Source organism: Drosophila teissieri, chromosome 2L (assembly GCF_016746235.2).
Source record: "Drosophila teissieri strain GT53w chromosome 2L, Prin_Dtei_1.1, whole genome shotgun sequence".
NCBI classification, from domain to species: Eukaryota; Metazoa; Arthropoda; class Insecta; order Diptera; family Drosophilidae; genus Drosophila; species Drosophila teissieri.
Window position 1 is genome coordinate 2,927,803 of NC_053029.1, and position 26,744 is coordinate 2,954,546.

At 44.4% G+C, this 26,744-nt stretch overlaps 9 protein-coding genes across 12 annotated transcripts; 3 read left to right on the top strand and 6 right to left on the bottom strand.

The window, feature by feature from the left end:
• Nucleotides 1-110: 110 nt before the first annotated feature.
• Nucleotides 111-2,192, bottom strand: LOC122611842. Its single transcript, XM_043785189.1, has 2 exons — nt 1,581-2,192; nt 111-206 (listed from the first exon to the last, which is right to left on the bottom strand). The coding sequence occupies exons 1-2, from the start codon at nt 2,190-2,192 to the stop codon at nt 111-113; spliced, it is 708 nt and encodes a 235-aa protein (XP_043641124.1).
• Nucleotides 2,193-5,149: 2,957 nt separating this feature from the next.
• LOC122626681 (glycoprotein-N-acetylgalactosamine 3-beta-galactosyltransferase 1-like) lies at nt 5,150-7,911 on the bottom strand. The gene is made up of 4 exons (XM_043807037.1): nt 7,463-7,911; nt 7,309-7,402; nt 5,438-5,734; nt 5,150-5,383 (listed from the first exon to the last, which is right to left on the bottom strand). The coding sequence occupies exons 1-4, from the start codon at nt 7,909-7,911 to the stop codon at nt 5,150-5,152; spliced, it is 1,074 nt and encodes a 357-aa protein (XP_043662972.1).
• Nucleotides 7,912-8,803: 892 nt separating this feature from the next.
• On the top strand, nt 8,804-9,863 carry LOC122626728 (cuticle protein 19.8-like). The gene is made up of 2 exons (XM_043807098.1): nt 8,804-8,815; nt 8,883-9,863. The coding sequence occupies exons 1-2, from the start codon at nt 8,804-8,806 to the stop codon at nt 9,861-9,863; spliced, it is 993 nt and encodes a 330-aa protein (XP_043663033.1).
• Nucleotides 9,864-10,503: 640 nt separating this feature from the next.
• Nucleotides 10,504-13,071, top strand: LOC122625905 (glycoprotein-N-acetylgalactosamine 3-beta-galactosyltransferase 1). Its single transcript, XM_043805964.1, has 5 exons — nt 10,504-11,133; nt 11,464-11,989; nt 12,053-12,149; nt 12,313-12,585; nt 12,642-13,071. Exons 2-5 carry the CDS (start codon nt 11,487-11,489, stop codon nt 12,921-12,923), a joined length of 1,155 nt encoding a protein of 384 aa, XP_043661899.1. The 5' UTR covers nt 10,504-11,133; nt 11,464-11,486; the 3' UTR covers nt 12,924-13,071.
• Nucleotides 13,072-13,185: 114 nt separating this feature from the next.
• Nucleotides 13,186-15,067, bottom strand: LOC122626394 (glycoprotein-N-acetylgalactosamine 3-beta-galactosyltransferase 1). The gene is made up of 3 exons (XM_043806640.1): nt 14,312-15,067; nt 13,419-14,255; nt 13,186-13,365 (listed from the first exon to the last, which is right to left on the bottom strand). The coding sequence occupies exons 1-3, from the start codon at nt 15,065-15,067 to the stop codon at nt 13,192-13,194; spliced, it is 1,767 nt and encodes a 588-aa protein (XP_043662575.1). The 3' UTR covers nt 13,186-13,191.
• A 120-nt stretch (nt 15,068-15,187) lies between these two features.
• On the bottom strand, nt 15,188-16,279 carry LOC122626721 (phenoloxidase-activating factor 2). The gene is made up of 2 exons (XM_043807089.1): nt 16,094-16,279; nt 15,188-16,033 (listed from the first exon to the last, which is right to left on the bottom strand). The coding sequence occupies exons 1-2, from the start codon at nt 16,277-16,279 to the stop codon at nt 15,188-15,190; spliced, it is 1,032 nt and encodes a 343-aa protein (XP_043663024.1).
• Nucleotides 16,280-16,772: 493 nt separating this feature from the next.
• On the bottom strand, nt 16,773-17,843 carry LOC122611845 (phenoloxidase-activating factor 2). Its single transcript, XM_043785196.1, has 2 exons — nt 17,652-17,843; nt 16,773-17,594 (listed from the first exon to the last, which is right to left on the bottom strand). The coding sequence occupies exons 1-2, from the start codon at nt 17,841-17,843 to the stop codon at nt 16,773-16,775; spliced, it is 1,014 nt and encodes a 337-aa protein (XP_043641131.1).
• Nucleotides 17,844-18,344: 501 nt separating this feature from the next.
• Nucleotides 18,345-19,543, top strand: LOC122618529 (glycoprotein-N-acetylgalactosamine 3-beta-galactosyltransferase 1). Its single transcript, XM_043795032.1, has 2 exons — nt 18,345-19,163; nt 19,226-19,543. The coding sequence occupies exons 1-2, from the start codon at nt 18,345-18,347 to the stop codon at nt 19,439-19,441; spliced, it is 1,035 nt and encodes a 344-aa protein (XP_043650967.1). The 3' UTR covers nt 19,442-19,543.
• Nucleotides 19,544-19,579: 36 nt separating this feature from the next.
• Nucleotides 19,580-26,634, bottom strand: LOC122618535 (ankyrin repeat domain-containing protein 29). 4 transcript variants are annotated; one of them, XM_043795072.1, is made up of 5 exons: nt 25,790-25,917; nt 23,722-24,081; nt 22,521-22,628; nt 20,926-21,222; nt 19,580-20,867 (listed from the first exon to the last, which is right to left on the bottom strand). In XM_043795072.1, exons 2-5 carry the CDS (start codon nt 23,731-23,733, stop codon nt 20,322-20,324), a joined length of 963 nt encoding a protein of 320 aa, XP_043651007.1. In that variant the 5' UTR covers nt 23,734-24,081; nt 25,790-25,917; the 3' UTR covers nt 19,580-20,321. The 4 variants fall into 4 exon arrangements, with proteins under 4 accessions (XP_043651007.1, XP_043650997.1, XP_043650979.1 ...); XM_043795062.1 differs by lacking the exon at nt 25,790-25,917 and adding an exon at nt 26,513-26,634 and having other exon boundaries at nt 19,581-20,867; nt 22,521-22,631; XM_043795044.1 differs by having other exon boundaries at nt 19,581-20,867; nt 22,521-22,631.
• Between the last annotated feature and the right edge of the window lie 110 nt (nt 26,635-26,744).

The window sequence follows — 26,744 nt, forward strand, 5'->3', positions numbered from 1 at the left end:
GGGACTGGATGCCAGGCCATGTCCGCCTCCAAATGGGTTCCGTCATATTCGACATGACGACGTGTCGAATTAATCATTGCCGCCGTGCCTCTCGCCCTTTCGCTCGCCGCCTAGCGGGAATTTCCCAGCCTGGCGGATGCACTGCAACCGGCTGGAAGTGGAGTAGAGATCGGGCGCGAGAGTCCATCCTCAAGCGGTGGTCCGCTCTTGCGGTTAATGAAGTGGTAACAATCGGCACCCATGTGGAGAAGAGTTCTTGGAGTCGGTGGAATTATCCAACTCTCTTTGATTACACCACATTTGCATACTAATGGGAGTGCCCACTAATATCCCACTAATCTGATGGCTTCATATTAGGTGGAACTGGAGTTGCTAGACATGAAATGGATCAATTTTATATTAAAAATCATACTTTAATTAAGTTACACAACAGATATTGTATTGTTGCTTTAAGCATAGCAATGTTGTATGTGTGTAGCCAATTATTCTAGTTACTGAAATCAAAAAGAATCCTATAGGGCAACACGTGCAAGCTTCTCAGGCACTCAATCATTCGATGATTGAGCTCTGGAACATTTAACCATTGTCCAGAGACAATATATTTGATGTCAAGTGTTGTGGGGGCATGTCGACAGCTCACTTATGCCCCATGGCCCCGTACTAGCCTCCTCGATCTTTGTTCGGATGTCAGTCAATAGTCAGAAGTCGTCAGATGCAGCTGTGCACATTAAAATCAATTAAGATTCTTATTTATCTTCGATTCGAGCCGGGCTTAACAAGTGCAGCCAGGTATTTAGCAGAACGGGCGCATCCATAAATATTTATTATTGCAAGAGAACGATCGACGCTTACTTTCAACACGCATGGAAAATCAAAAAAAACATAAAAAAAACAAAAAAAAAATAAAACACATTTCCAACTTTTGAGTGCACTTTGAATGAGTTGCGCAGAAGAACAAAAAATGAATCGAACGTTTCATGCTCGATTGTCATTAAAAAAAATCGCAAAAATGTATGGAAAAGACACAAGCATAAGTCGAGAACTCGACTCGAAACTCCAAAGCAATTCAGTTGGATAAGTAATTAAATTAATTAATTTCTATGTGCTGCCGATTGTCGTCGAGTGTTGATTTATCTGTGCGTGCAATGAGGCAACTTGTAAATGGTTTTTTTTTTGTTTTTCGCGATGAGGCCTTCCAAGCGGCAATTTGAAGTTGACTGCGTTAATTCGATTGGTATCTGCAGCTGTGGGCTATTTATCGATTCCAAATTGATAATGATAATGATAATCGCCCATGTAATGCGCAATAAACTGAAATAATAGCGATAAGTAATAATAATACATAGCTAATAGTGGGGAGCATACAATTTATTTTTAAGAACATCTACATTTCAAGTTGATGCTTCGCATATGAAGTAATTCAAATCGGTACACGATGTATGGCACATTGTACCATTATATCTGTCAAGGCAATTTTCGAGTAAGCCATTCGGTTGAGCAAATAACCAATTCAATTCGTCTGCATTGCCGGATTCCACGGATACAAAGATACACTTCTCATCTGTATCATCGATTCTTACCCAGTAGCAGTATTTGCCATGCAGCTTCATCTCCAAGGCGTCAAATTGCAAAAGCACGTTCTCAGCGAATGCCAGTTCTCCTCCCATTGCACGGCACATATCTATAGCTCCATCCCAGGTAACCCTCATATTATTCTCGATGTAAAACGGGTGCGATCCGATTTTCTCAAACTTCGGCTGCTTAATACCCGCTAATGGAGGAGGTACTTTCGTGGTGTTCAGGCTTTCCTGTGTTTCATTGAAATAGCTGTGCAGTAAATGCTTAAGGGTGTCCGTAGTGTCCTTGAACTCTTTCACCTGGAATACCAATTCGGCAACCCTCTCGTTCAAAGTCCTTAATTCCAGCTGTCCGTCCAACAAAGATGCCAATGACTGCTGCATTTCCTTCTGCTTGGCCTCGATCCCTGACAGCTTTTCCAGAGTTTCATTTACATGGACTGCTTCACTGCAGTTCGATCGGTGCAAGGCCATAAAATCTAGTAGTGGAATGATGTCTCGAAATGGAACACTTAACTCTGACGTCGGTACGTGTTCCTCGGAGGACTTTGCCTGGGATCCGTGAGGACTCCAGACAATAAACGCGAATAAAATTATAGCTCCCAGTTGCAGCATACTGCTAATAATGAACGCTTAAACTCAACTGATTGTGGATTTTTTGGCAGACTGCCGAAGAGTACTACTGATAAGGCCTATATTCCAAATAAATGTATATTTTATTTGTATTAAGTCAGCGATAAGAGTTTGACCCTTTGGCATTTGATAGTAAACTTGCGAGCACCAAATACTACTACAACTATTTATTCCTTATTTAATCGCAATTAAGTTACATATCAATTGAAGTTAAGGTATTCTGTTTATAGCCGGCGATTGCGGAGTCAAAAATAGTCCAGTCCGAGTCCAGACTCGAAGTTTCGAAGTTTCGAGCCCCCACTCGAGGCTTTAATGGTACTACCAAGCCCAAAACACTCTCGGCCTCAACAGCAATTACGAGTTCTAAACAAGCTCTCGATCAGCTCCACAACAATTTACGCACACAGAACTCACAATCAACAAAAAAAGTGGAAGACAGCAACAATGATATCGCATTCCTGGCCTATGTGTCTTGGCCACAACAAAAAGTGAAGGGTAAAAAACGAGCAATAATTTCTGTGTTTATGTGAAATGGCCTGCAAATATTCGAGCCACATTAATAATTAATTTATCTTGCTCAGCAAAATCAAATTCAAAGCACCAACAACAGTGATGTTAAATGGTTTAACAACTTTCACGGCATAAAAAACCCAAGCAACCGAAAAAAATATATATATGTACATATATATCCATGAGTAACACGGCACGGCTACGCATAGCAAAGTAATTGATTTCTTACAGCTTGGATTTCGGTGTCGATACAATTTCAATTTCAGCTACGAAAAATATCAATTTTAATGGCTTGCAAATCGAGAGCGAGTGAGATCGAAGGTCGGGCCAACGCACAAGGCGGCCAAATAGAAATAGTAATAAAAACAATAATCGGACAGGTGACAATACCCAATAACCAGGGCAGCAACAAAAAGCTGTGAAGCTGGTGCTGGCCCACAAAATGGAACACGCTTAGCAAACTCCGATTTGCGGCAAGCGCAAGTCAAAGTTAAGCCAAACGCATTAAGCATACGCACCGTGTGACGGCCATGATACATTGTGAGCTGGGGTAAATAAGTAAACTGAATTAAGTAGTCACTAGTGACTAGTGCACCAGTCACTAGTAGGTAGCTGCAACTGGTAGCCGTTTAAGCCTAGCTTGTTAGCAAATAGTTGCCGTGCGGAGTTGGTGCGTCTCATGAATTAAATCATTTTCCGCTAATTGGATTCCTTGAGTCAGCAACTGGACTGGCTTATCAAGCCATTTGCTCACTAAGGGCTAGTTATGCTAGTTATGAGTAAATCGAATAGGATACACCGAGAAATATTGTTAGTCATACAACATAATACGCGCAGAGAACCCATTTAAAATTCCCACAGTCATTTTGAAAAAGTATATCAAACGATTAAGAACCCATCCCATGTGCCCATATCCATGGCACTGCACTGAAGTGTGATACCAAGGTGCACTTGTGGCCCACTCCCAGCACTCGAAGCCAAGCGCCCTGTGTGCACAAGCGCTGCAGTATTCGCTTCCTCAATATAGCTCTTCGCATTTATGTTCCATTAACTGCGTTAACCCGTTAACACACTGAGCTCATGCCTAACAATATGCTTACAATGTATATGCACATACATACATACATACATAGGTGGAAAATCGCAGCGAAACAAGTTCCCTTTCACTTGCATCTCGTACTTAACGAGCCACGCTCGCCGCATCCCATCAATGATGCATCCAATTCTAATGCCATTTTACCATAAATAGTTTCGCAGCCGGCTTCTAAAAAATACATCTCTATCTGCTCCATAGGCATTTCAAGTGGAAATGCCAACTGACACACACACAACGCGCATGCGTACGTGATTTTGGATTTAATTAACTTTGGCTTCGCAACAGCACAGCACATGGATACGTATGTAGTTCATGTTTGTTGGCCAACTGAAGCAGGTGAGGCGGCTTTAAGGTGAGACTGGGCCATTGACTTTGGCAATGAAAACTCAGCCTAGTCGAGTGCAGTTCAGTCGGTCAGCCCTTCATGCAAGAATGCCCCCACTGAAGGATTTCCATGTGCTACATGCCCGGTTTTGGCCTTATTGTTTTCCAGGTCCAATCCACACAAACCCTCCGCTGCTGCCAATTTTGCCAAGTCTAGCGGCCAGGTGTTAGTTAAATGCCGCAGCCAATAGCCGCAAGGTCAATGCAATAAATTCTCAAAATATATTACAGACCATGTGCCATCCGCTTAATACCAATTGCGGCATCTTTAATCAAACGCAGGTAAGTTGTACTCTTTTAAACTTGAAACACCAATAAACTGCAATAAGTAACGAAAAACAAAGGAGGTTTAACTTTCAGTTACTTAAATGTAAAATAAAGTTTATTTTTGAGTAATAAGGTAATAATTATTCTAAATAGATTGATCCCATAGGTAGAGTATACAGATATTAATAACTTTATGGGCACTTAATGTTATGAAAACAAAATATTAGTTTCTGTAAGTAGGGAAATAAAAACTAGTAAGTACTTTAAAGACAAATCATGCAAATTATCCAACTAAAATTAATAAGTTGTACATGGTCACCATTCTTTAACAAAATATTAACTAATGTAAAATACAATTATTTTACACAACGGATACAAATTTATAACAGTCGCTACTTTTTTCTACCGCATATGTCATTCATCAAAATCCCTAAAAGTATGCAAAATATTTCTCTAATAATTTTTAAAGGCTTGCTTTTTCCGTCTTTAAAATCTATGTTTTTACGAGTACTTTATGGTATTTTGCTACTTTATGTGCATCCTCGTCCTGTCTACAAAAATGTTAATAAGCATTAAATTGAAACACTTCATAATTCAGGAAATATGTAAATATCATAAATATAATATATTCATTAGTTCATATCACAATCTTAATAGCTAAAGCAACAACACATTTAAGCATCTAAAAATTATCAGGTTTCTCAGACATTTGCAGCAAGTCTTTTATATTGGAGTTATCTTCCAGGGGAAATCGCCTCGTTAAATCAGATAAGCTCAATCGACTTCTGTGTCGGCTTTCTGAAATCTGGTTAGGATCGAAGACTTTCAGATGATAGATTAGAAACTCGTAGAGGAACATGCGCTCTCGACTGGCATAATGAAAGGCCACCGAATAGTTGGAACAGCAACCCAAGCCCTAAAATGAAATATTTATTACTTTAGCATATTTTGAAATAATCTTGGGACTCACAGTTTCAACTGCAGATAGACTCATCAGGCGCAACCAATCCGGAATGGTGAAATTGCCATCCGACATGTAGTTCTCCAGATCCAGGGGCATAAACTTCGGCTTGGTGTCTCCATCCAAGGCCTGTGTGGAGTCGACGAAGTGGACGCCCACATTCTGCAGACATATGCCCATGTAAAAGTCCTCGATGCCCATCTTTTTGGGCTGCGGACAAATCACCTCAGATTCGTAGGCTTGAGTTGCAAATCGATGGAGGGCCTCACGGCTCAAAATGTACGAGGCACCGCCAGACATATAACTCTAGAGAATATTATATAATATATTGAAATGGTAAGTTTCCAAACCCGTTCCCATATCGTAAAGTATGCTTATGCTAAACTATTTACTTTAAAGGCCCGAAAGAGCGTGCTTTTCCACATTTTAGTAACGCTATTTAGGTTTTTAACATACCCACCAACGAAACCAAGATGAATTTAAACCCCTTTTGAAGGTCGCTGGGAATGATGTGTCAAAACACGAATCAAACTCACTTGTAAACGAGCAAAGCTCACAAGCTAATGGTAGTGAATTATTGAATTCAATTGTCACATCTGACTTGGGATTATGTCGGATTATGTGGCTGAAGTGTGGCGCGTAGGCAATTATATCCAAAACTGAGCAATTATAACTCGAAAACTATGTCATAGGAGCACAAAAATACCTTATTAAAAATCTAAATAAAACACAATATTAGGCAAAGTCATGTGAAATAATCAAAGTTATCAATCACAAAACATTTAGACATTTACGAAGCTTAGGAATAATCAAGCAGCAAGATAAACTCTATTCAAAGTGTGTGCGCTGCAGAAGCTGAGACAAAGAAAACATTTTAATATCTTGGCTTCCCAGCCGTGGGCCCCCATAACTCATTTGTGTACGTTACTTATTTATTCAGCCCAGATGTTGGTACCTCGGCTCCCAAAGAGCTTGCCCAACTCTTGCAAATGTCAAATGGCGAGGTGAATCCGCGTCTGCTGCCCAAGAGGCGCGGCTGTGAAAGATGCGTGACAGGTGCTCGCGATGACCTCAGGTGAGTCATTGCCATTAGTTTGTTAGTTTGCTAGTTTACTAGTTTTCGCTGACTGCAGCTTGGATGGTTAATGCGAATTTAATTTCCTCCATTTGATCTATGCGCACGGAAAATGCAAAGACAAGAAGCTTTTCGATGCCAGTCGAGATCTTAACTCTTTGGCGTGATATCATCCCACCAATAATAGATTAATGCTTGTTTACCGCCAGGCAATGCACAATAAATGGCTATTGGTTATTTGAAAATTACACTCACAATGGGGGACCGGTTCTTCGAACAAAGAGATCCATTTGGGATTAGCACATTTCTTCGGCACATATCGTAAAAGCACTTTGTTCATTTCAATCAACTGACTAAACATTTTATATAATTTCTTTATAATTACTTATCAAAATAGCTATAATACTGTGAAAACCCATTTTGATATGTTCATTTGCTCTAAATAATTATAACCTAGCTAAGATTTATTGGCCCTTAAAAACTTTTTTCGCTGTCTTAGATCGGAAGAAATAATTAAGCAGCATCGAAAAAAGCGAAACTGAAAAGCGAATATTTGAATTTCAAATTAGCCTAACAAGCGGGCGACAAAAACATGGAAGATGAGCAGTTAATTAGAAGCTAATGCCAGCGATCAACTAGATCACTTATTTAATAAATCACGTGCACTGTGAAAAATCGCACTAAAAGGGAGAGGAACTCGGAAATACTTTAGTCTCATATTTCTAAACATTTTTCGATGTGCACCGACGATATAATCGATTAACTACGAGCCGGAAGTTAATGCAAATTATGTGTAATTACTCACCACATTGTATCGCGACATCTTGTAGCCAAAGAAGACGGGCGTATCCGGATCGAAGCCACCGAGCAGGTGCTGCAGATTCTCCATGACCACGTAACTGTGTACATATTCATTAATATCCGACATATCCGTAGGATTAACAGTCAGCTTCACTCACGTATCATCGTCCGCCTTGAGGAACCAATCGTAGTCGCCGGCGTAGTGCTGCCAAACGTGGCGGAATCCCTCCCGCGTTTTGTTCCACAGATCCTCGTAGCCAGCGCCTGCCGGCTCCACCACCTTGACCACGCCCAGTGGCTCGTAGTCCTCGCTGCTGGCGAAGATCAGGCGACTGCAGCGCTGGCCCCACGTCTCGTAGACACTCCTGGCCAGGCTCTGCACGTTCTCCGGACAGGTGAGCACCATGCACAGTATGCGCGGCTGTGGTTCATCCACAAACCCGGCCGTTGTGGCTGGGATTGTGGATCTGGTGGAGGAACTGCTCCAGCAGGGCGTCACCCGGCTGACATCGTAGACGTAGAGCAGGAGCACGAAGGCCAGCACGAATCCCGCCATGAAGCCCGTGAGCAGATGCAGCTGGGAGCGCAACTTCATCTTGGCCGTCATTCTCCACGAGCGTTGTGTTCTCCGCGACGATCCGTTCCCGATTGCCGCCAGTTGGCCGTTTGTTTTAGCCAGACGGCAATCAGCCAAAATCAGGCAGCATCTTCGCATCAGTCAGTTGGCCAGCAACCGGTTTCGATTTTTGTTTTCTTATCAAGAAGCATCAAACTTCTGCGTTGCGGTGGCAGATTAGGGATCGCCACGCACATGGGCTTCTGAATTAAGTGGGTTGTGAAGGTTTAATATCTATTATACAATGAATAAATCTAAATACTTAATCGGAAGGTATTGGAAAATGCATAAAACTAAATACTTAATCTTAAGGTATTTTAAAATGAATAAATCTAAATACTTAGTCTTAAGGTATTTGAAAATTAATAAATCTAAATACTTAATGTTAAGGTATTGGAAAATGAATAAATCTAAATACTTAATCTTTAGTTATTTGAAAATGAATAAATCTAAATACTTAATCTTAATCTTAACTTAATAGTTGAACAGTATTTAAGCTATATTAAATTTGATTTGGTTTATTTAAATGGCTGAGATTGGCGACAGTTGTGAAAATTCTCCACTTTTATGGCCATCTTTTGCTCCAATTCTGATCTTCGACGATCACACACCTCCAAATCATCTTTCAATAGTGTCTGCGCTTACGCAGCACAAAAGTGGTCACAAATTGAAAATGAAAGTGTTACCAATACTTTGTCGCGACTTTGGACAATGGTAAATCAATCAATTGAGGCGCATGACATTGTATAACTGCCAACTATCATTGGGTAATGAACTGCAATTGGGATGAAGTATAAAAACTGCGGGCTGCTTCAATTATGACATCAGTTAGCTGACAATTTGTAGAGGCACTCCCACGAAAGGAACATCCAAACGATTTGCGATGGCAGCTAAGGTGAGTTGTGATCACAAGCAAGGGGCAGGATGCCAGGACTCAACGGATATCCTTTGCGTATTTCTAGTTTTTTACCCTGCTGTCTCTGGCACTTTTGGCCGCTGGCCAAGCGGAGTACAACTACAACGAGAAGTCCGCGAAGGCGGCCAGCCCAGCGGAACGCAGTGCATCCAGTTCTGGCGAGGATTTCCTGAGCGACTACCACACGCCCAGCAACAATGCTCTCAATTCGGAGGCCACGCCCGATGGCTATGACTACGTGGCGCCCGCCAGGAATCAGTTCGCCGCCGGCAGCCGTACGGCCAGTGTCCAGGCCTCCAATCTTCTCCAGAATGCGGCCAGCGCTGCCAATGCCGAAGCCGTGCTGCTGCCCTCACCGCTGCCCATCCTGCGCCACGAGCAGAACTCGGAGGTGGTTTCATCCGCGCCGCAGCAGGAACAGCAGCAGCTAGCTCCATCCATTCAGCAACAGCACTCGGAACCGGTGGTGGTCAGCTCCGTTCTGCGCCAGCAGCAGGAGCCGGAGGTCTTTCCGCCCGCAAGCTACAGCTTCAACTATGCCGTGAACGACGAGAGCACCGGCGACATCAAGGAGCACAGCGAGACCCGGGATGGCTATGTGGTGCGCGGGTTCTACAGCCTCGTCGATCCCGATGGCTACAAGCGCACCGTCACCTACACGGCGGATGATGTGCATGGCTTCAATGCCGTGGTCAACCGCGTGCCCTATGCCCTCAAGGCGGTGGTGGTTCCCGTGGCCCAGGTGGCCCAGGTCGCCCAGGTGGCGCAGCCCACTCCATTTGTGGCTCGCGATGAGCGCTCCAAGTCCGTGGATGTTATTCGCTCCTCGGGAGCAGCAGCTGCAACAGGAGTATCAGGAGCACCAGGAGTATCAGGAGTATCGGGAGCAGCAGGAGCACCAGCAACTGCCCTGCGATCGGGTGCTGTTGCCGGTTCCGGCTCATCCCAAGTGACCAACTCCTTCGCCGAGGACAGCTACGCCAATGCTCCGCGTGGCCTGGACGCCTCCGGCGGTCCCTACGCCTGAGTCCTGCTCGTGGGCTACGCACTCCTTGTATATTCCTTCATTCTGCTTCATCTACTGTTAGTTTTCTTAAAATCAAATACAAATCGTTGATCATAGCTTTGGATTTTGAATGTGTAGCCTACCCTCAGGCCTTTTGTGGCTAACATGGAAGAAACTTGGCAAAAGCTTTTCGCTGGCATTTTGAAAATTTCAAAACAGGTGGTGGAGTGAAGCCCGTGTTGCGGAATCGCTAAAGGCAACAAGGTGCGAGTGCCATGTGCCACAGCCTTTTAAGGAGCCAGCACACACACTTTTGGCCACCTTTGTTTAAGCAAAATTATGAAAGGTCAAAGCTTGTTTAGGCAGTAAGAAAAAACCATTATGCACTAAAGTGATATATGTGATTTTAGAAAGACTATCTTATCATATAATCATCTTTCTAGAATTTGAAACCCTCTCAAAAACTAACAGTTTTGTACAACAAACCCAACTTAAATAGATGTGCATATTTTTCGTTGAATGCATAAATTTGGGCAACCAATTGAATAGAAAAACGTGCATAGCCGTTAAATATCTGGCAACATGGCAGCGGGAGAAGCGTTAAGGTATTTCACCAGCAACATTTTCGACTTCGGTTCAAGCCAAGTCTGTCAACTGCCGGCAAAGCGTGAAGACGTTGCTAGCTGTTTGTTTTCGAGTTTGTTTTTTCCGTTTTCCGTATTGCCTTGGCTCTTTGTTTATTTTTTATTTATTTTTTTTCTGTTTGGCGATTTGACTCGCGTTCGAGCCGCGTTTACTTGTTATTGCCTTGCCGCTGAGGGCCTGTGATTGTGATTGATATTCTGTGGCAGTGCGCCGAGGTAAAAGAGAGTGAGCAACGATCGAGGAGTAGTAACTGCAGGTATCCGTCGCATAATTGGTGTCAGCGATTCGAAACGGCCCAAATGTGTTTGAAACGGCTGGCAAAAGCGTCACTTGCCATTTGCAGCTCCGCAATCGCGGATCGAATTGAACTCGGGCCAATTGAGCCACTCCACAGCTGACTCCACAGCTCTCCATAGCTCCACAGCTCCATAGCTCCACAGCTCCATAGCTGCATAGCCAGCACCACACACACCTGAGCAGAAAGCCAACTGAGTGTTTTCCCGAAGGTCGACCGCATCTTTACAGGCTTTCGACGACTCTGCGTCACCGGCTCAAGAATGTGTTAATTCGGTGATTCAAAAACAATATCGACGGCGACTGGTCCGCAGCAGCACTTCAGTCGACGACTCGAAATTTGCATAAAAAAGTAAACAAACGCGAATCATAAAAATAAGAGAAAATAAGCAGTGATAAAATCGAAGCGAATTCCACACTCCATACATCAATCGATACGCCATGAAAGTGAATACCTGAGAAACAAGTGTGAAATATTTGATAAAAAATGTATACATCCTTTAAATATTATGTTTATATGGCATATGTAAGCACTTAAAAGCTTTGTCAAGTTATATATTCTTATACGAGTATGTATATATAATGATAGTGAAATTCGTGTTATCAATTGGCTTATCATATTGTACCTTCCATATACTATGTATGCAACTGATTAGTGAAACTTGTACTTTTCTCCACAAAGCCTGAGGAGGAGCATCATCGAAGATGATGCATCGAAAGCGTCTGGAGCTGATGCTGATGGTGCTGATCGGTCTGGCTTGGGGACTACTGCTGTCCGAGCTGATGAAGCGCACTCGTGGGCAGAATCGCTCCGATCGGCTGAAGGAGGAGAGCAGTCCCTTTCCCAGCAGCCAGCGGAGCAGGATCCTAGCCACGCCACCACCCACCACTGCTCCACCGACCACCACTGCTCCTCCGCCGGACATCCTGGCCGCGCGCCTCTTCAACGAGACGCGCGTCCTGTGCATGGTGCTGACCAGTCCGAAGACGCACCACAGCCGGGCCATCCACATCAAACGCACGTGGGGTGGGCGCTGCAACAAGCTGATCTTCATGAGCAGCAAGGCGGACAGGGAACTGGGAGCGGTGGCGCTCAACGTGCGGGAGGGCTACTCCAATTTGTGGCCCAAGACACGGGCGGCGCTGCAGTACGTCTACAAGCACCACTTCCACAAGTACGACTGGTTCCTGAAGGCCGACGATGACACGTTAGTGAAGTGCTAATTAAAATATTTAATTATTTATAATTTTTATTTTAAATGTTATTACAGCTATGTTATTATGGAGAACCTGCGCGCCTTTCTACACGCCTACGATTTCAGGCAACCGGTTTATTTTGGAAACAAGTTTCGCCAGCATGTCAAAGAGGTATAATATAAATTTCCAATAATTTTATATCTTTAGTTAGTCATATTTAGTTTGGAATGTTTTATGTTCTCTACACAAGGCCAGTATTTACACGGTGGCGCCCAAAAGTGTGCTACAAACTTGAAGTTTGCTTCGAAAGTGATGATGTATCCTCTCCTTTTAGGGATACATGTCGGGAGGAGCGGGCTATGTGCTGAGCAAGATGGCACTGCACCGGCTGGTTAAGCTGGGCTTTGGGAACAGCAGCATCTGCACCAGTCGCAACTACGGCTACGAGGACGTGGAACTGGGACGCTGTCTGGCGGGAGTGGGCGTCGTGGGTGGCGATTCCCGGGATGAGCACGGGCTGAGTCGCTTCATTCCCTTCTCGCCACTGCACTGGTATCCCCAGCCGCCGGAGTGGTACCAGCCACTGCTCTACTACACATCACCAGATGTAAGTTATTCTACACATATCGAGTTACTAGTTTATTCAATAGCTTTCATTCATAGAACTCCAGTGACTGCTGCTCAAACACGGCCATCTCGTTTCACTACAACAACGCACAGGAGTTCTACGTGCTCGAATATATTATCTACAAGCTGCGAGTTTTTGGCCTAAATAGGGAACTAGGTCAATTGCCAAAAAAGAAAGGCATTTCTAGGCCAACTTCGAGTAATTTTCACGCCAAAACGGCTGAGCTCGGCCAAAACGCTCTTAACAAAATGGTGCCAGGCAAAAATGTCACAAAACCAAATTACCGAACTAAGATCTTTTCCAAGATGAAGAAATAATATAACCATTAGGAAACTTTCATTTGCATTGACTGCAACAGACTATGCCAAAGAGTAACACCAAGATAACGATAATAGATAATCTAAAACTGCTCCTTGAATTTAAGAATTAAGTTTACTAGATGCCATTTATGCTTTAATTTGTTATGTAGACAAACAAATAAGTTGTTCAATTTGTATAGCTACATGCTTATTTAAAATACCATATTATATATAATACAATATATTTAAAATTCTATATTAAATCCTTAGGCACATTAAAATAGCATCATATATTATACTGCTGTTTCCTCAGACCATTTTTCTTGGATTTTCTTCGAGGAGGATGACCAGCCAGAAGTCCATATGGTCGTCTTTTATACAGAATCGTGTCCAGAAAGTGCATTTCGTAGGGAGAGACGTTGTGTATGGAAATCGAATAGGTGGAACAGCACTCCATTCCCTGAAAGTAAAGTTCAGGTTTTCGAAAATTACAAATCGATATGAAGTTCTCACCGTGCCCGACGTTTGGTAGAGGTAGTCCTGCAGCCAGAAGCCCTCCTCATCGCGATTCGGTATGAGGAAGTGCTCCAGCGACAGCGAGAAGAACCGCTGGCGTCCGAGCAGATCCCTGGAATCCCCCGCCTGGACATCCAATTGCCGCAGGCACTGGCCCATCACGTAGTCCTCGGTGCCCTCATCACCTGGCAGGCAGTGCTCGGCGGCGCCCAGATTCAGTAGCTCCGCGGCTTTCTTGCTCAGAACGTAGCCGGCGCCTCCGGACATGTAGAGCGTGGATCCCAGCTTGAAGGGGGAGCCAAAGTAAATGGGTTTGTCTGGTGAATAGGGTTTCAGCAGTTTGCGCATATTCTCCATGATGGCATAGGTATCGTCATCCGCCTTGTAGAACCAATCCGCCTCGTGGCCATAGTTTCTGTACGCGTGGCGAAACGCAGCCTTTGTTTTGCCCCACAATTTGCTGCGCGTATCGGTGGCATTCAGACCCACAATTTCCAAACCGGAAACAGTAGTTACGGTGGAGCTGCCATAATATACCACTCGGTTGCAGTGACGACCCCAAGTTTCACTTACTGCCCGCGCGCCACTCATGTACTTCATGGGCCAGGTCAGCACCAAGCAGATAATCCTCACCGATCTGTACATTAACTTGGCCAGCTCAACGTCCTGCGGCCTAGATGCTATGTTCATCAAAGGATCGGGAGAGCCCAGTTCCGGCAGGGGATTGACGTGGCCATAAGGACGCAGGTGGTAGAGCAAAAACTCCAGGACATACATTTGCATGGCGCGGCAATACGGAAGGAGGACTGCTCCTCCAAAGCAGCTCTCCCAGCTCTACAAATATCAAATAACAATCTAATATGGAATCAACTTCAATGCAAATCACTCACCTGATTATGGTAAACAAATCGAAAGGAGCAGGGCCACAGCCAGAAGTTGTCGCGCAGGCTGTAGGGGATTAGCTCAGCCCGAACCTCAAAGGGCAGGAGCCACTCGCTGGGACCCTTCCGCATCCGCGTCAAGCACTCCTTGAAGAAGATATCGTTCCGCAGGCAGCTCCTGGTGGCCAGCTGCTCCAGTGCCTCGCTACTGAAGATGTAGTCCGTGGTGGACACCTGACCCACATGGGCGTACACATAGGCGGCATGTTCCGCACTGAAGTAGATCTTCTCAGAGGGCGAGTACTGAGCCAGCAGGTGCCGCAGATTCTCCACGACGACATACGAGTCCAAGTACACCACCAGGAGCCAGTCGAGCTCATTGTGGCATTCCACGTAAATCTGGCGATATGCCCGCAGCAGTGTGGCATTTCTTTGGTTTACAATGGTCAGTCGAGGGCAGCGACGAGCCCAGGTTTTCTCGATATGCCTTGCCTTCTGGGCACCGAACTTGTAGTCCGATCGGTCCATATACACTAGGCAATGGACGCGGACCTTCGCCTGAAGAACTCGCGCAATGCGATCATCGTCCCAGTGCTCACTGCGCAGCCCAACCTCATAGGAGTTGACCGTCTCCTTGTACGGCGGTTGGAGCAACTCGAGGAGATTGGTGAAGGTAGGGCTGTTGCAGAATATGATCACCTCCAGAACGATAAGCCAGAAAACAAACGACAGTGCCAGAAGCCGCAATAAATCGCGTAGCTTCATATTTCTCTATTATGTACAAGTTACGTTATTATGAACAGCTCCTTGGATCAACTGGAAAGCAGGAAATACACTTATCTTTCTAAGATCCAATTAAGAAGTAATGAAAAGTGTTCGTTTATTTTAGTCATAGGATATATCATAGATGGGAAATGTCTTGTACGGCTTATTGAGTTCGTCACTGAGTTGCTTCTCAATCCAGGGCCTCATGTGCGAGATGTTCGTGTACAGGGCAGGCACATTCTGCTGGCCGCAGGACAAGCCACTGTTGACAATGCCGGCGAACTCGTAGAGCGTCGGCTGCCCGGGAATGGGACACATTAGCGGGGATCCACCGTCGCCCCGGCAGGCATCCCGCCCCTTCTCGCCGCCCGCACAAAGTAGACTGGCGTCCAGCTGGAAGTTTGGGCCCAGCGACGTCCTCCGCAACAGGGACTCGCAAGTGGACCTGCTCACGACGGGCAGCTCGATGCGCTTCTGCTTGTGCGAATAGTCCGTGGCCATGGGATTCTGCTTGCCCCAACCGGCCACCAGGCAGCGTTCCCAATCGAAGGACACTCCGGGCGTGGGCCAGCAGATGGGTGCGATGTGCGGCGTGATCTGGTACGAAATAGCCAGCACGATCAGGGCTATGTTGTTTACCCCGTTTATGTTGCTGAAACCCGGATGCACTACAATCCTGGCCACAGTTCGCAGCTTAATCGTTTTGCCGTACAGCTGGTTTATGTCCCAAGCGCCGCCGACGACCACAAAATCGTTGATGGTCTTATCTTGCACCAGGTGCGCAGCGGTGATCACCACGTTTTCGGTGACCAGAGTTCCCGCGCCAAAGAAGTTCACCATATTCTGCATCAGTGCCACCGTCCAAGGGAACTGATGGGGTTTCGCCTGATCGGCGGCCACTGCTGCTGTGGTGTCCAGGCCATTGGGATTGCTCCTACCGCAGTTAATCGGAGCACCGACAACTAACTGGGATGTACGATATATATTATTACTCTGGCAATCCAACTCAGTGAACTTCATAGTTACCATTTGAGAAGTGTGACAGCAGGTTTCCGATCTCTGGCACAGGTTTTGCCAATACGCATCATTTTGATTCCAGGCGCCCGACTTACACAGTCCCTTGGGCACGCACTCCATCTGGAGGCCACATGGTGCTCCTGCCTCAGTGAGCGTCCAGAGACAGCAGCTGATTAGTATAACTCCTCGCCACATTGCAAGCTTAGCGACTGAACGCTGGACTCAAAGTATAAGTCTGTTCAGAGAGGTCTTTCCAGCGAACTCGCGTTCTGAGAAGAAAGAATCATACACTTCGTTATCAGAGAACCGAGGAAAAAAAACGGTTCGATTCAAAAAAGTAGGTGCTTTCAAAGAATATTACGAAATTTACTTGAAACACATATAAACATTTATTTTCGCGTATGATAAGTATATATATATTTTATGTCATTTATGTTCAACTTAACTTATTCAATGGAATAGTAATATTGAATTGGCGTGATGTGTATAACTTGCTCGTACTAAAAGCTCTTGTGGGATTAGCCAACTTTTAAGATGCGATTAAATGAGTGTTTTTCTTAGAATCTATAAGAAATTACTGCATATATACATTGTATACATTTTAATCTTGTAATGAGAGTGAAGATGGTTGAACTTTATTTTGAAAATATTTAAATACAAGAGAATGAAGTTTTCACATGATAGAAAGCTAAATTAGCACGCTAAGCACTTGCTCCAGGTGCGGATTGATCCACTCCCTGAACCTGGACACCTGGGTGAAGGTGCCGGGAACATTTCTCTGGCCGCATCCAATGCCGAAGCTTACGATGCCCGCCTGTTCGTAGCGTTTGGAATTCCCACCCAAGGAGCAGAAGAGGGCGGATCCTCCGAACTGGAGGCAGACATCCTTGCCCTGCTCTCCGCCGGCACACATCAAGCTGGGGGGCAACTGGTAGTCCGAACCCAGTCTGGTTTTCCTCAGCTGGCTCTGGCATTTCGAGTCATCGACTACGGGCAAGTCGACCTTCCATTGGATGGGTTGAACGTCAGTGTCGGTTAGCGATCTCAATCCCCAACCGGCGACCGTGCAGATCCTTTGCGCAAAACTCGTTCCCGGAATGGGTAAGGATATGGTCTGGACTTTGGCCCCCAACTCGAATGGCGAGTCCAAGAAGAGAAGCGCCAAGTTGTTGGCGCCGCTGCTGTAGTTAAATGCCTCATGCTGCAGGATCCGGATCACTTGGCGATCCAGCGGTGGAGCTACTTTCTCACTGGAGGACAGATCCCAAGCGCCAGCTCTCACCGTGATGTCAGGGGGGGAGAAACGCACGAGGATGTGGGCAGCGGTTAGCACCAGACCCGGGGTAATCAGAGATCCCCCTCCGAGGTAAAAGTCCTTGCCGAACAATGCCATCACCCAGGGAAATTCATTCGGCTTGCTTCGGTCATCATATACCCTGGTGTTTTCGTCCAGACCATTTGGATTACTCGTGTCCACTGGATGTTGTGCAGGACTTTTACTCATGCCGATCTTTGAAACAGGTTGGTAAAAATATTTAAATATATACATAATATTTTATAAACCTACCACATTTGACTTTTCGCAGCACACTTCTGCGTCGGTGCAATTAATGGTGGAACTGAAGTCGAAGAAAGGCTCCTCCTCGCGACAATTTTCCCTGGGAACACACAGATTGAAGCTCGGGCACATGTGAGTGGCACTGCTGGACAGGATGAAATCCACGAAAATGAGCAAAGCAAAGGCCCAGAACTGCGACATCTTTTCCTAACGGAGCAGTTTCTCATACTGCCCGCTCTGGTACTTGGCATCTGCTCGTTTTATAGAGATAAGATGAAGCAATTATACATATAAGAATAATAGATTAAAATATTTTGTGTATATACTGATAAAGCTGGGAATTCCATTTTTTTTAGAAATTATTAACATATTAAACATTTTAGGTGCCTTCATCCTTATCATTATCAACGTTTGTGAAGATTTGAATATATTTGGGTAGCTCTATGAAATCTGATATGAACAATTATGAGCAAATGGTGACAACAATACATTTGATTTAATACATCAGCTTTTGTTTCTTGGATAATTATGAAAATACATCATAAGTATGTAAATGAAATACTCGTATTTAAACTAATTTCTGCAAAAGAGCTAACTTATTGTTTATTTTTAAGAGCTGGGCGTAACGAAAAGGTGTGACGATGAAATATATATATAATATTATATGGACTCAGAGAATAAGTAGTAGTAGTAATGGCTAAAATGGAGCGGAAGGAGTGGGTTTTTCTGGATCGCAACAATCATTCCCAGCTGGTTACAACGACGCCGTCAACCTCTCGCCCGGTGCTTTTCCTGCTCCTGGGCATCGGGATTGGCTATCTCATCACACAGGTGCTTGTGTGGCCCATAATGCATCTCAAATCGCACACGAATCGCACGGCAAGATCAACTCCACTCGACATCGATTTGACCGAAGAGGTGCGAGTCTTGTGCTTTGTGTACACCAAGCCCACTAATCACAAGACGCAGGCCAAAGCCATTTGGGAAACTTGGGGCAGGAGGTGCAACAAGCTGATCTTCTTTAGCAGCCGCACTGATGTCAATCTATCGGGAACTGTGGCCCTGCCCGTTAGTGCCAACTACCGGGAGTCGTGGCTGAAAACGAAGATGGCCTTGAAGTACCTGCATGAGCACCACCTCAACGAAGCCGATTGGTTCCTGGAGGCCGACGACGAGACGTACGTGGTAATGGAGAACCTGCGACACATGGTCTATCCCTACAGTCCACAGTTGGCCATCTACTTCGGCTCACCGGGCACTGTGATGAGTCGTGCTGCACTGCGTCGCTTGGTCCAGCTAGCTCTGCCCAATCCTGCCAAGTGCGAGCCAAAGGATGCGGGTGCCACCGCCGGAAAGCTGAGGGAGTGCCTCGAGAATGTGAATGTGCGGGCGGGCAACACCTACGACTCCAAGGGACGCAGGCGCATGCACCTCATCGAACCGCAGGCCAGATCCAATCTGTTTCTGCGCTATGACCCCAACTCTTGGTTTTGGAAGTTCCTCGTCTACAGAACCCAAGATGTATGTACATAGTTCTAAGAGGTTATACATCATAATACCAATTATTTTTTCCTTTATCCCAGGGAATTTTCGCTTGGTCCAACTATGCGGTTTCTTTTCATTACGTTCATCATCACTATATTCACTGTTTCGAGTATATGATCTATAGACTAAGGAGTTTTGGGCGAAAGCAGATTGTAGAATCACTGCCAGCTAAGTTTTATACCACCGAAGAGAAGGTGACAGGACCACAACCTATGGATGCTGAGCCAGAAGTTCCAGCTGACTACGCTTATTAGGAGATTATGCCTTTCTTTCAACATGATAATAAAAGAAAATCCAAGTTTTAAATAGTTAAAAGATAAAATAATCTTCAACGTAAAAGATTTTGAATACCCACTTGTTGAAAATAAAACACTCAGCTAATCGTGTGTCAATTTATTAAACTTGCAAAATTGTGGACTATACTTAGGTATTAATAAAGTAAGAAATTAATCAATTCTCGTACCTACTTTACAAAGAAACAAGCAGAAAACCATCTGTGGTAACTAATTGCTAATTTAAGGACAAAAAGGCGTTTAAACTTAAAGCACTCGTCAACAATTGCTTAGGGTGGTAGAGTAGGTCTATAAGTAGCATTAGGTTTATTTAAATATAGGTATATATACTTTATATATATGGTTATGTACAGGGGAGAGTGTAACGTTCTCTTTGCGGGTCCATGTTAACATCTTTATAGTAATTGTTATCTTTAACGTTATCGTTATTGTTATGGTTAGTGTTAAATTCAAAATACAAGCTCTAAGTGGTTTTAATATGAATGATACGGCTTATCTAATAAATAGTTTGGTTTCCTTGGGGGAGGCCATTAAGTTGATTTTGGACGTGTTCTTACTAGTGGTTTTTCCATCTTTTGGTTAATTTTTTTTTAAGTGCGGAAGTGAGTGCCTCACTGAGCAATTCAAGTTGCGGGGTACTTCGAATTTGGCATACCCCGCATTCACCTGGCTTCCAATTCGACTCCAAATGGTGCTGTGGCTTCCATACAATCTGAATCCCTCCCATTCCTTTGGCCAAACACTCTCTACAGCATCTTGTGGCTGTTTGGAACATAAGGGTATTGTGCATAAAGGTACTTTGGAGGCGTGGTCTCGCAAATGCTATCATGCTATAATGCCCTTACGCCGACATCGTCTTGACCGTGGACGACACTCCGGACGTGACCATCGCCTTGGCGCTGCGCGCTACCATCGTCCGGATGCGTTCCTGGAGATAATCACAGATGGAGGTGTACTTCTGCTGGTGCGCCAGCTGCAGGGCCGTCAGACCGTCCTGGTTCTTCAGCAGGACATCGCTGCCGGCAGCCACCAGCTGCTTGCAGACGGTCATGTGGCCGAACATGGCGGCCGCATGCAGTGCGGACTCCCCGTTGGGCAGCTGGCCGAGATTGGGGCGGTATTTGAGCAGCACGGTGATGACGGCGGCGTGGCCCTTGTGGGCCGCCTTGAAGAGGGGCGTGGCGCCGTCGCAGCGCACGGTGTCCACATTGGCGCCATTCTGGAGCAGCACCTTGCAGATGTGATCCTGGCCCATCTGGGCGGCTATCCAAAGGGGCGTGGCGCCGTCTATCCGCTTGATATCGATCTCGGCACCAGCCTGTATCAGCAGCGCCAGTACTGTGCGATGGCCATTCTGGGCGGAGATAAAAACCGGCGTGGCTCGATCCTGCCGAGAAATCGGTCCCCCGTTAGATTATTTCTCGAGCGGATCGCGGAGTACTCACCTTCATGTGCGCATTCACATTCGCTCCGCAGTCCAGCAGCTCGCGAACGATCTTCACGTGGCCGCCCTGGCAGGCCACAAAAAGGGGCGTGCCGCCATCCGCGGAGGGCGTGTCCACGCTGGCGCCCGCCTTGATCAGGATCTTCACCACGTCCAGGTGACCGCCTTGGGCGGCAAAGAAAAGGGGCGTGGTGCCCGTGAGACGACGCGAGTTCGGATCGGCTCCCTGATCGAGCAGCTCCATCACGCAGTAAGTGTGGCCTCCGGCAGCAGCCAAAATCAGCGGGGTGGTGCCATCCTGAAAATAAGAATGTCAAAATGAAAGAAATTTATAGAGGTTTCAAGATAATACTATCATGGTTATAATGATATGTCGTGACTGATGTGCAATTGACTTGTACAAGATACATAGGTTTATTTTACTTAAGCAAGCTTTTGAATCATAAATTTTCCTTGCTATAAATCAACAGAAAAGTTATTGTGTCAGCTAGTTTGAAATGCTACAATTAGGCACAGTAGCTACCAATAAATTAACAACAAGAGAGGCGCAGTCAAGGCCATAAAATCTTTATTTATATGATAAAACAAATTTCCAATCAAATTACGTTTAAGCTAACACTCGTCTGACATCACAAATTCGCCACTTACGTGTGTTTCAACCACAAAGCGATAAATTGTTTAATTGTCTAATTGGCCATCAAATGATTTGAATAGCAATTTGCGATTAGTTTCACCAAGTCAACGCTTAATCGCATCGTGCGGATTTGCATGCAACTCGGACTCGTCAAAAGCCAAACAGAGGAAAAACAACAGCAGGGGAAATTGAGGCATGTCCCACAGGGAAAACCGCGCCACAACTTGCAAATCGCTCTCGATGCACTTGGTCTGCATCCAAATGGGGGAGTCACGTAGTGCCCACCCTACCCGCGGTCTCTTGCAGACCAACTGGCATTATAGTTTATATATAGAAATATATATATATAAATATATAGAGAGAAACACAATGGCACACTGCCCCCGCAGCCCACTTTCCTTTCATTTGGACTTGAGTCCATGCTTCGCTGAGTGGCCAGCGAAATTTAATTTCAATTTTCATACACTGACAAAGAGCACTACTCAATGGTCAGTGTCCAGAAATAAGAGGTGGAATTATCACTAGTGGTCAACAAAATCTTTAAAATATAAAACTTAGGAATAAAATTCCTTTACTTTAATTACCTATTTTCCCTAAATTTAAATACTCTGTTTATTTTCGATTTCCAGAGTATCAAAACGCCATCTGTTTACTTTGGAAAACTCAAAGATTATAGCTTTTGTGTCAGTAGCATGTAAGTTTGCTGCATTTTTCGTTTTCTTTGCTAATTGGTGCGTACCAACTTAGCAACGACGTGTTAACTGATGTTTACCTGGTTAAGGCTTTAAAAAAATGCTTTGTTTTTGGCTACAATTTCGTAATAATTCACTGACAGCACTTTGAAGTCGCATGTGTCATGCATTGCCGATTGCATGTACAAAACTCAAGTGCATTTAACCGAGTTTATATAACCAAAGGCATGTAATCTGGGTAAACTGATTTAAATGCTTTCCATAACTTACCTCATCTTTGCAGTCCACGTGCACCTTGCCGCTGTCCAGGACGCGAAGAAGGGCCACCTCATCTCCTCTCATGGCTGCCATGTGCAGTTGCACATCCGAGGGCGTCTCCTTCTGTTGCCACCAAATTGAAATCAAAAACGGAATCAAATCAAATCAGATCAATTATCAACTAGCCCTGCAGCAGCTGTCGAAATAGAGAGATATTCGGAGCAATGATACCCGTGCCCCTGGCTTCCTGACCAAAGTTCCCACTTCATAGCTTCCCCATTTGGGGCGCCACGTGGGGAAATTACTCTTCCTGTGTGCAGTAATTAGGGTCAGAGCAGTGACTGCAAAAAAAGTTATTTCGCAGCGGATGTCGTGCCGCATTGAATGCATTTTTCCCGAAATGAAACCCAACCCTCAGATGGGCAGTGTTAAACAATGAAATGCAATTTCTGATTGCAGAGGGCGGCTTACGGGTGGTATGAGTAATATGTGTCCATGTTCAAGTATGCTGCATTTATGTTTTTGAAAACCCGAACGCGGGTTAACTGGCTTGTAAATTTCATTTGAGCTCAAGGAGGAAATGCAATGCATATTGTTTCCAGCAAAATGTGGTTGAAATGTCAACATTGCGTTAATGAAGCGAATTAAGTGGCCCAGATGTGCACGTGTGTGTGTGTTTGTCTTGGTGTTTGCTTTTTAGCCAGGTTTCTGTCATTGATGAAGTGGTCTTAAGCACCTGTTGAAAGGCAACGACAAGTGAAAACCCTCGCATGATAATGATAATGACGTGACTCAAGTTGCCAAGTTGCGAGGGGAACAATGCAAATGCTGCTGCACTTTGAAGTGACATAATGACAATGAAGACGGTGATGCCATCGTGATAATCACGTTCCCGATGATGACGACCAAGATTTGCATATTTGCGAGTAGCAGCAGGTGAGAAACACTTTTAAAGCTTCAGACATAATCTGGGCATAAAGATCTGATTTCAAACCATTGAACTCTTTCAATTTTCTCAATAAAAATCTAAGCTTATGTCTTATAAAGTTCTAAGTGTCTTTAAATCATAGTTGTAGTTGCCAAAGCTATTAAAATATATCATACATATAAAAAGTGCTCGTTTATTTAGTTTTCCCCATTAAAAGAGCCATCAAACTCGATCCGGTTGAGTCAATTAAGTGGTATATGGGTCAATACTTGAGCATTTACTCACCTTAAGCGACATGGCTGCAGCTCCAAGCTCTCTCGGCCTCTGGATCCCCGTCTGCTTGGTCTATTTTGTGGCTCTAGAAGCGATTGCACCTGCTTACAAGCCCGTTTCCATTGACCGATTTTCCGAACTGTAACGCTGCTGCACCTCCGCCAGCAGCAACAACAACGACTTCTGGCCAACTATATAGCTGTATGCTATATAGCAACGAGATCGGCTGGCAAGTGGCACCAAATCAAATCAGAGGAGAACCAGCAGCCGCACCAACAAGAGCGGACAACTTCAGATGCGGCATCATTGTCCAAGTGCGATTCCCAGTTCCAAGTTTAATTCCAAGCGACCAGTTCCCAAAACCCAAGAGCACTGCAAATTGTAAAGGGGAAAAGGCACGGGCCACATTAAAATTAAGTTGCTGCGGATATAACAGGTTTTCGTTCTCCAGAGTTTAGAATTATAGTGCCGAAATGCTAGGAGAAAGAAAAGTTGTAAACTCATTGGGAGGAGTTTCGCGAAAAAGGCTGCAAATTTTAAGCTCTAGTGAAAGGTGAAACTTTAAATTAGCCGCGTTCCTTCGAGCATTTCTGTTTAAATTGTTCTTTAAGATCACAATAAACGTAGCTATAAATTTAGTTCTTTAAAATCACAATACTCATACCTATAAATTTTCCTGCCAGTACGAACAACAATATACGCATTTAGCTGAACGCAGCAAGACCAATTTAATAATTCATTGAGGGGCAAATTGAATTTCCCACAATCGATAAGGCTCCCTTAAAGCAGAATGCCTTTAAAAGGGCCATAAAAACTCAGTGTTTGAAGAGGTTTTCTATATTTCACATGAGTGCTATTAATTTTATAAGGCCTCACAACTTTTCCCCCCTTTAATGGATTCCCTTTTCTTGTAAGTAAAGACTTTGTATAGGTTTTTGCAACTCATGCGATTTCCCCTGTTGCAACAGCACAACAATTATTAATTTTTTTGCATGCCGTAATTTCTCCGTTGTTAATAGGAACTCCCCTTGGAAATTGACAGGCGGCATCTCAGATCGGAGCTGACTTGGCTCAATCAACACGCAACAAGCCAGTCACAAAGTGAAGCATTTTCATTTTCATGTTCATTTTCTTTTCCTTTTCTGGGCTCTTACTTTGTGGGCACATTGCTTTATTAATTGCATTTTATGCAGCCGCACTTTTTTTACGATTTTCTGATTTTCTTCTGTGCTTCTTGCCTTTTTTTATAAGCATCATGGTGATGTTTCCCTTGTGCCTTTCAACTTTTGACCTAGAAAGTGTTTTAGTTTTTCGGACTTTCCTCATGCGGCTTTTCATCATCATCGTCTTCTTGGCCAGGCGGCACGCAATGTGTGCTGCTGACATCATGAGTTCAGAGTTTTCTTTGCTGACTACGACTACTTAATTGCCCTATTCACATAATTTTCGGAGGGGTATCCATTTGGGAATATATCCCAAAATCCCGTTAAAGACGGCTTATATGTATAAAAGGTATAGACCCTTAACATTTTAGCACCTATTCAGCCCTAAGGTGCTTTAAAAAGTCATTAAAAATGAATTAAAATTACAAATGCTGAGGTGTAAAATCAACAGTAAACTTCTTACCAACTACGTAGGAAAAGTACAGATAAGCCAGCAAACTGATATAATATCTGTAATATGCGATACCTCTTATGTTACTGGGTTATATCTACTGATTAGATTGTTTTGGCAGCCACTTGTTATTTACTCGATTTTAATGATCAATAGGTTTTTTAGTGATTAGTCTCACTATGGGTGGACTTTAACATAATTTATCTAATGTATTTTGTAAGCACCACCATTAGTTTCACTTTCATTTCGTTTCATTTACTATTTTGCCACTTTATTATGGGTCTCGGGATCTTAGCTGTCTTGTATAGGTGCTTATAAATAGCATCTCACGTTATCATGATCTCATTTCATTTTTATCTTTTTGCTCTCGACTGAACTGGGCTGCTCGCAAACACATTATGCAAAAATATCATAATTTGCACACAGAAAAGGTCACCAGGCAGGCCAACCACTTGTGAAATCTCACCTCAAGAAGTTTCAGGCCCAAACACACAACAAACACAACTAACAACTAACAACAATAAGGCAAAAGTCACGCCGCTTGGGATTTTTGAAATCAACCGACGCGAAGCGAACCGATTGCTTCAAAAGTTGGCGAGCAACTGAGAAAGCTAAATACGAAATCCGAAATCAGAAGTGAGACGCAGCTTTTTTCTGCTCTTACCCTGTAATCGCTGTCTATATGGAGTGATGGAATCAGAGTACTCTGAGCGGAAGAACTGGTTTATGGTAGTACCAAAATGGTAAGTAAATATAAAAGTATCTATTCCAGTATCTTAAGGTTTCTGTATCTTAACCACTAGCATACGAAATTGTTAATTCCTTTTGCTGGCATCGAGGGGTATTTACAAGTCGATATCTATTCCAAACTGACTGGCGATCGCAATGTGGCAAGTGCGGCATGGGCATGGAATCCAAGTCCATTGAGACTGACCCCAGAAGTTGAAAGTTCATTGAGTGAGCGACGCCTATAAATAGGCAACGTGGACTGTAAATTCCGCGACATGGCGCGCGATGAAAACAATGCCGACCCGCCGCACACACACGCGAAGTGGCAATAAAAGTAAGGGGGGGCTAACGGAATCCGCATCCATTGACGAAAATCGCTGCTGACATCGAGCGAGGTCAAAGGGCAGTCCCACCCAGCAAAGGCGAATCGCTGGCTGATTGTTGCAAAATCAATACTCACATGATGAATTAGTAAGTCGGTGCAGTTAGGAGCTTGCGAATAATATATTGGGGCACTCTATAGGAACCATTTACTTGATGCGCCCTTAAATATGCAATAGAATTTTCCCGACGCGAAATCTGCAGCCTTCGCTTAGGCCTTGGAAAGTGTGACCAGTTGCTGCGTGCTGGAATATGTATCTAATTTTTAATTCATCACAGTTTGGTATCCTCCGCTTAGGCGGGAAAATAAA

Bases quoted from the DNA above. Each gene is read 5' to 3' on its own strand.
- LOC122611842 (XM_043785189.1), bottom strand. From the start codon at position 2,192: ATGCTGCAACTGGGAGCTATAATTTTATTCGCGTTTATTGTCTGGAGT. The intron at 207-1,580 runs GTAAGAATCGAT...ATTAACCGCAAG, and splicing joins ATGGCAAATACTGCTACTGG to AGCGGACCACCGCTTGAGGA.
- LOC122626681 (XM_043807037.1), bottom strand. From the start codon at position 7,911: ATGACGGCCAAGATGAAGTTGCGCTCCCAGCTGCATCTGCTCACGGGC. The intron at 7,403-7,462 runs GTGAGTGAAGCT...ATATGTACACAG, and splicing joins CTCAAGGCGGACGATGATAC to TTACGTGGTCATGGAGAATC. The intron at 5,384-5,437 runs GTGAGTCCCAAG...ATTTCATTTTAG, and splicing joins GTCTATCTGCAGTTGAAACT to GGCTTGGGTTGCTGTTCCAA.
- LOC122625905 (XM_043805964.1), top strand. From the start codon at position 11,487: ATGATGCATCGAAAGCGTCTGGAGCTGATGCTGATGGTGCTGATCGGT. The intron at 11,990-12,052 runs GTTAGTGAAGTG...ATGTTATTACAG, and splicing joins CTGAAGGCCGACGATGACAC to CTATGTTATTATGGAGAACC. The intron at 12,586-12,641 runs GTAAGTTATTCT...TTTCATTCATAG, and splicing joins TCTACTACACATCACCAGAT to AACTCCAGTGACTGCTGCTC.
- LOC122626394 (XM_043806640.1), bottom strand. From the start codon at position 15,067: ATGAAGCTACGCGATTTATTGCGGCTTCTGGCACTGTCGTTTGTTTTC. The intron at 14,256-14,311 runs GTGAGTGATTTG...TGATATTTGTAG, and splicing joins GATTTGTTTACCATAATCAG to AGCTGGGAGAGCTGCTTTGG. The intron at 13,366-13,418 runs GTGAGAACTTCA...CTTTACTTTCAG, and splicing joins TCTACCAAACGTCGGGCACG to GGAATGGAGTGCTGTTCCAC.
- LOC122626721 (XM_043807089.1), bottom strand. From the start codon at position 16,279: ATGTGGCGAGGAGTTATACTAATCAGCTGCTGTCTCTGGACGCTCACT. The intron at 16,034-16,093 runs GTAACTATGAAG...CGTACATCCCAG, and splicing joins GCTGTCACACTTCTCAAATG to TTAGTTGTCGGTGCTCCGAT.
- LOC122611845 (XM_043785196.1), bottom strand. From the start codon at position 17,843: ATGTCGCAGTTCTGGGCCTTTGCTTTGCTCATTTTCGTGGATTTCATC. The intron at 17,595-17,651 runs GTAGGTTTATAA...CCTGTTTCAAAG, and splicing joins GCTGCGAAAAGTCAAATGTG to ATCGGCATGAGTAAAAGTCC.
- LOC122618529 (XM_043795032.1), top strand. From the start codon at position 18,345: ATGGAGCGGAAGGAGTGGGTTTTTCTGGATCGCAACAATCATTCCCAG. The intron at 19,164-19,225 runs GTATGTACATAG...CCTTTATCCCAG, and splicing joins TCGTCTACAGAACCCAAGAT to GGAATTTTCGCTTGGTCCAA.
- LOC122618535 (XM_043795062.1), bottom strand. The intron at 21,223-22,520 runs GTAAGTTATGGA...TCTTATTTTCAG, and splicing joins ACGTGGACTGCAAAGATGAG to GATGGCACCACCCCGCTGAT. The intron at 20,868-20,925 runs GTGAGTACTCCG...ATTTCTCGGCAG, and splicing joins ATGTGAATGCGCACATGAAG to GATCGAGCCACGCCGGTTTT.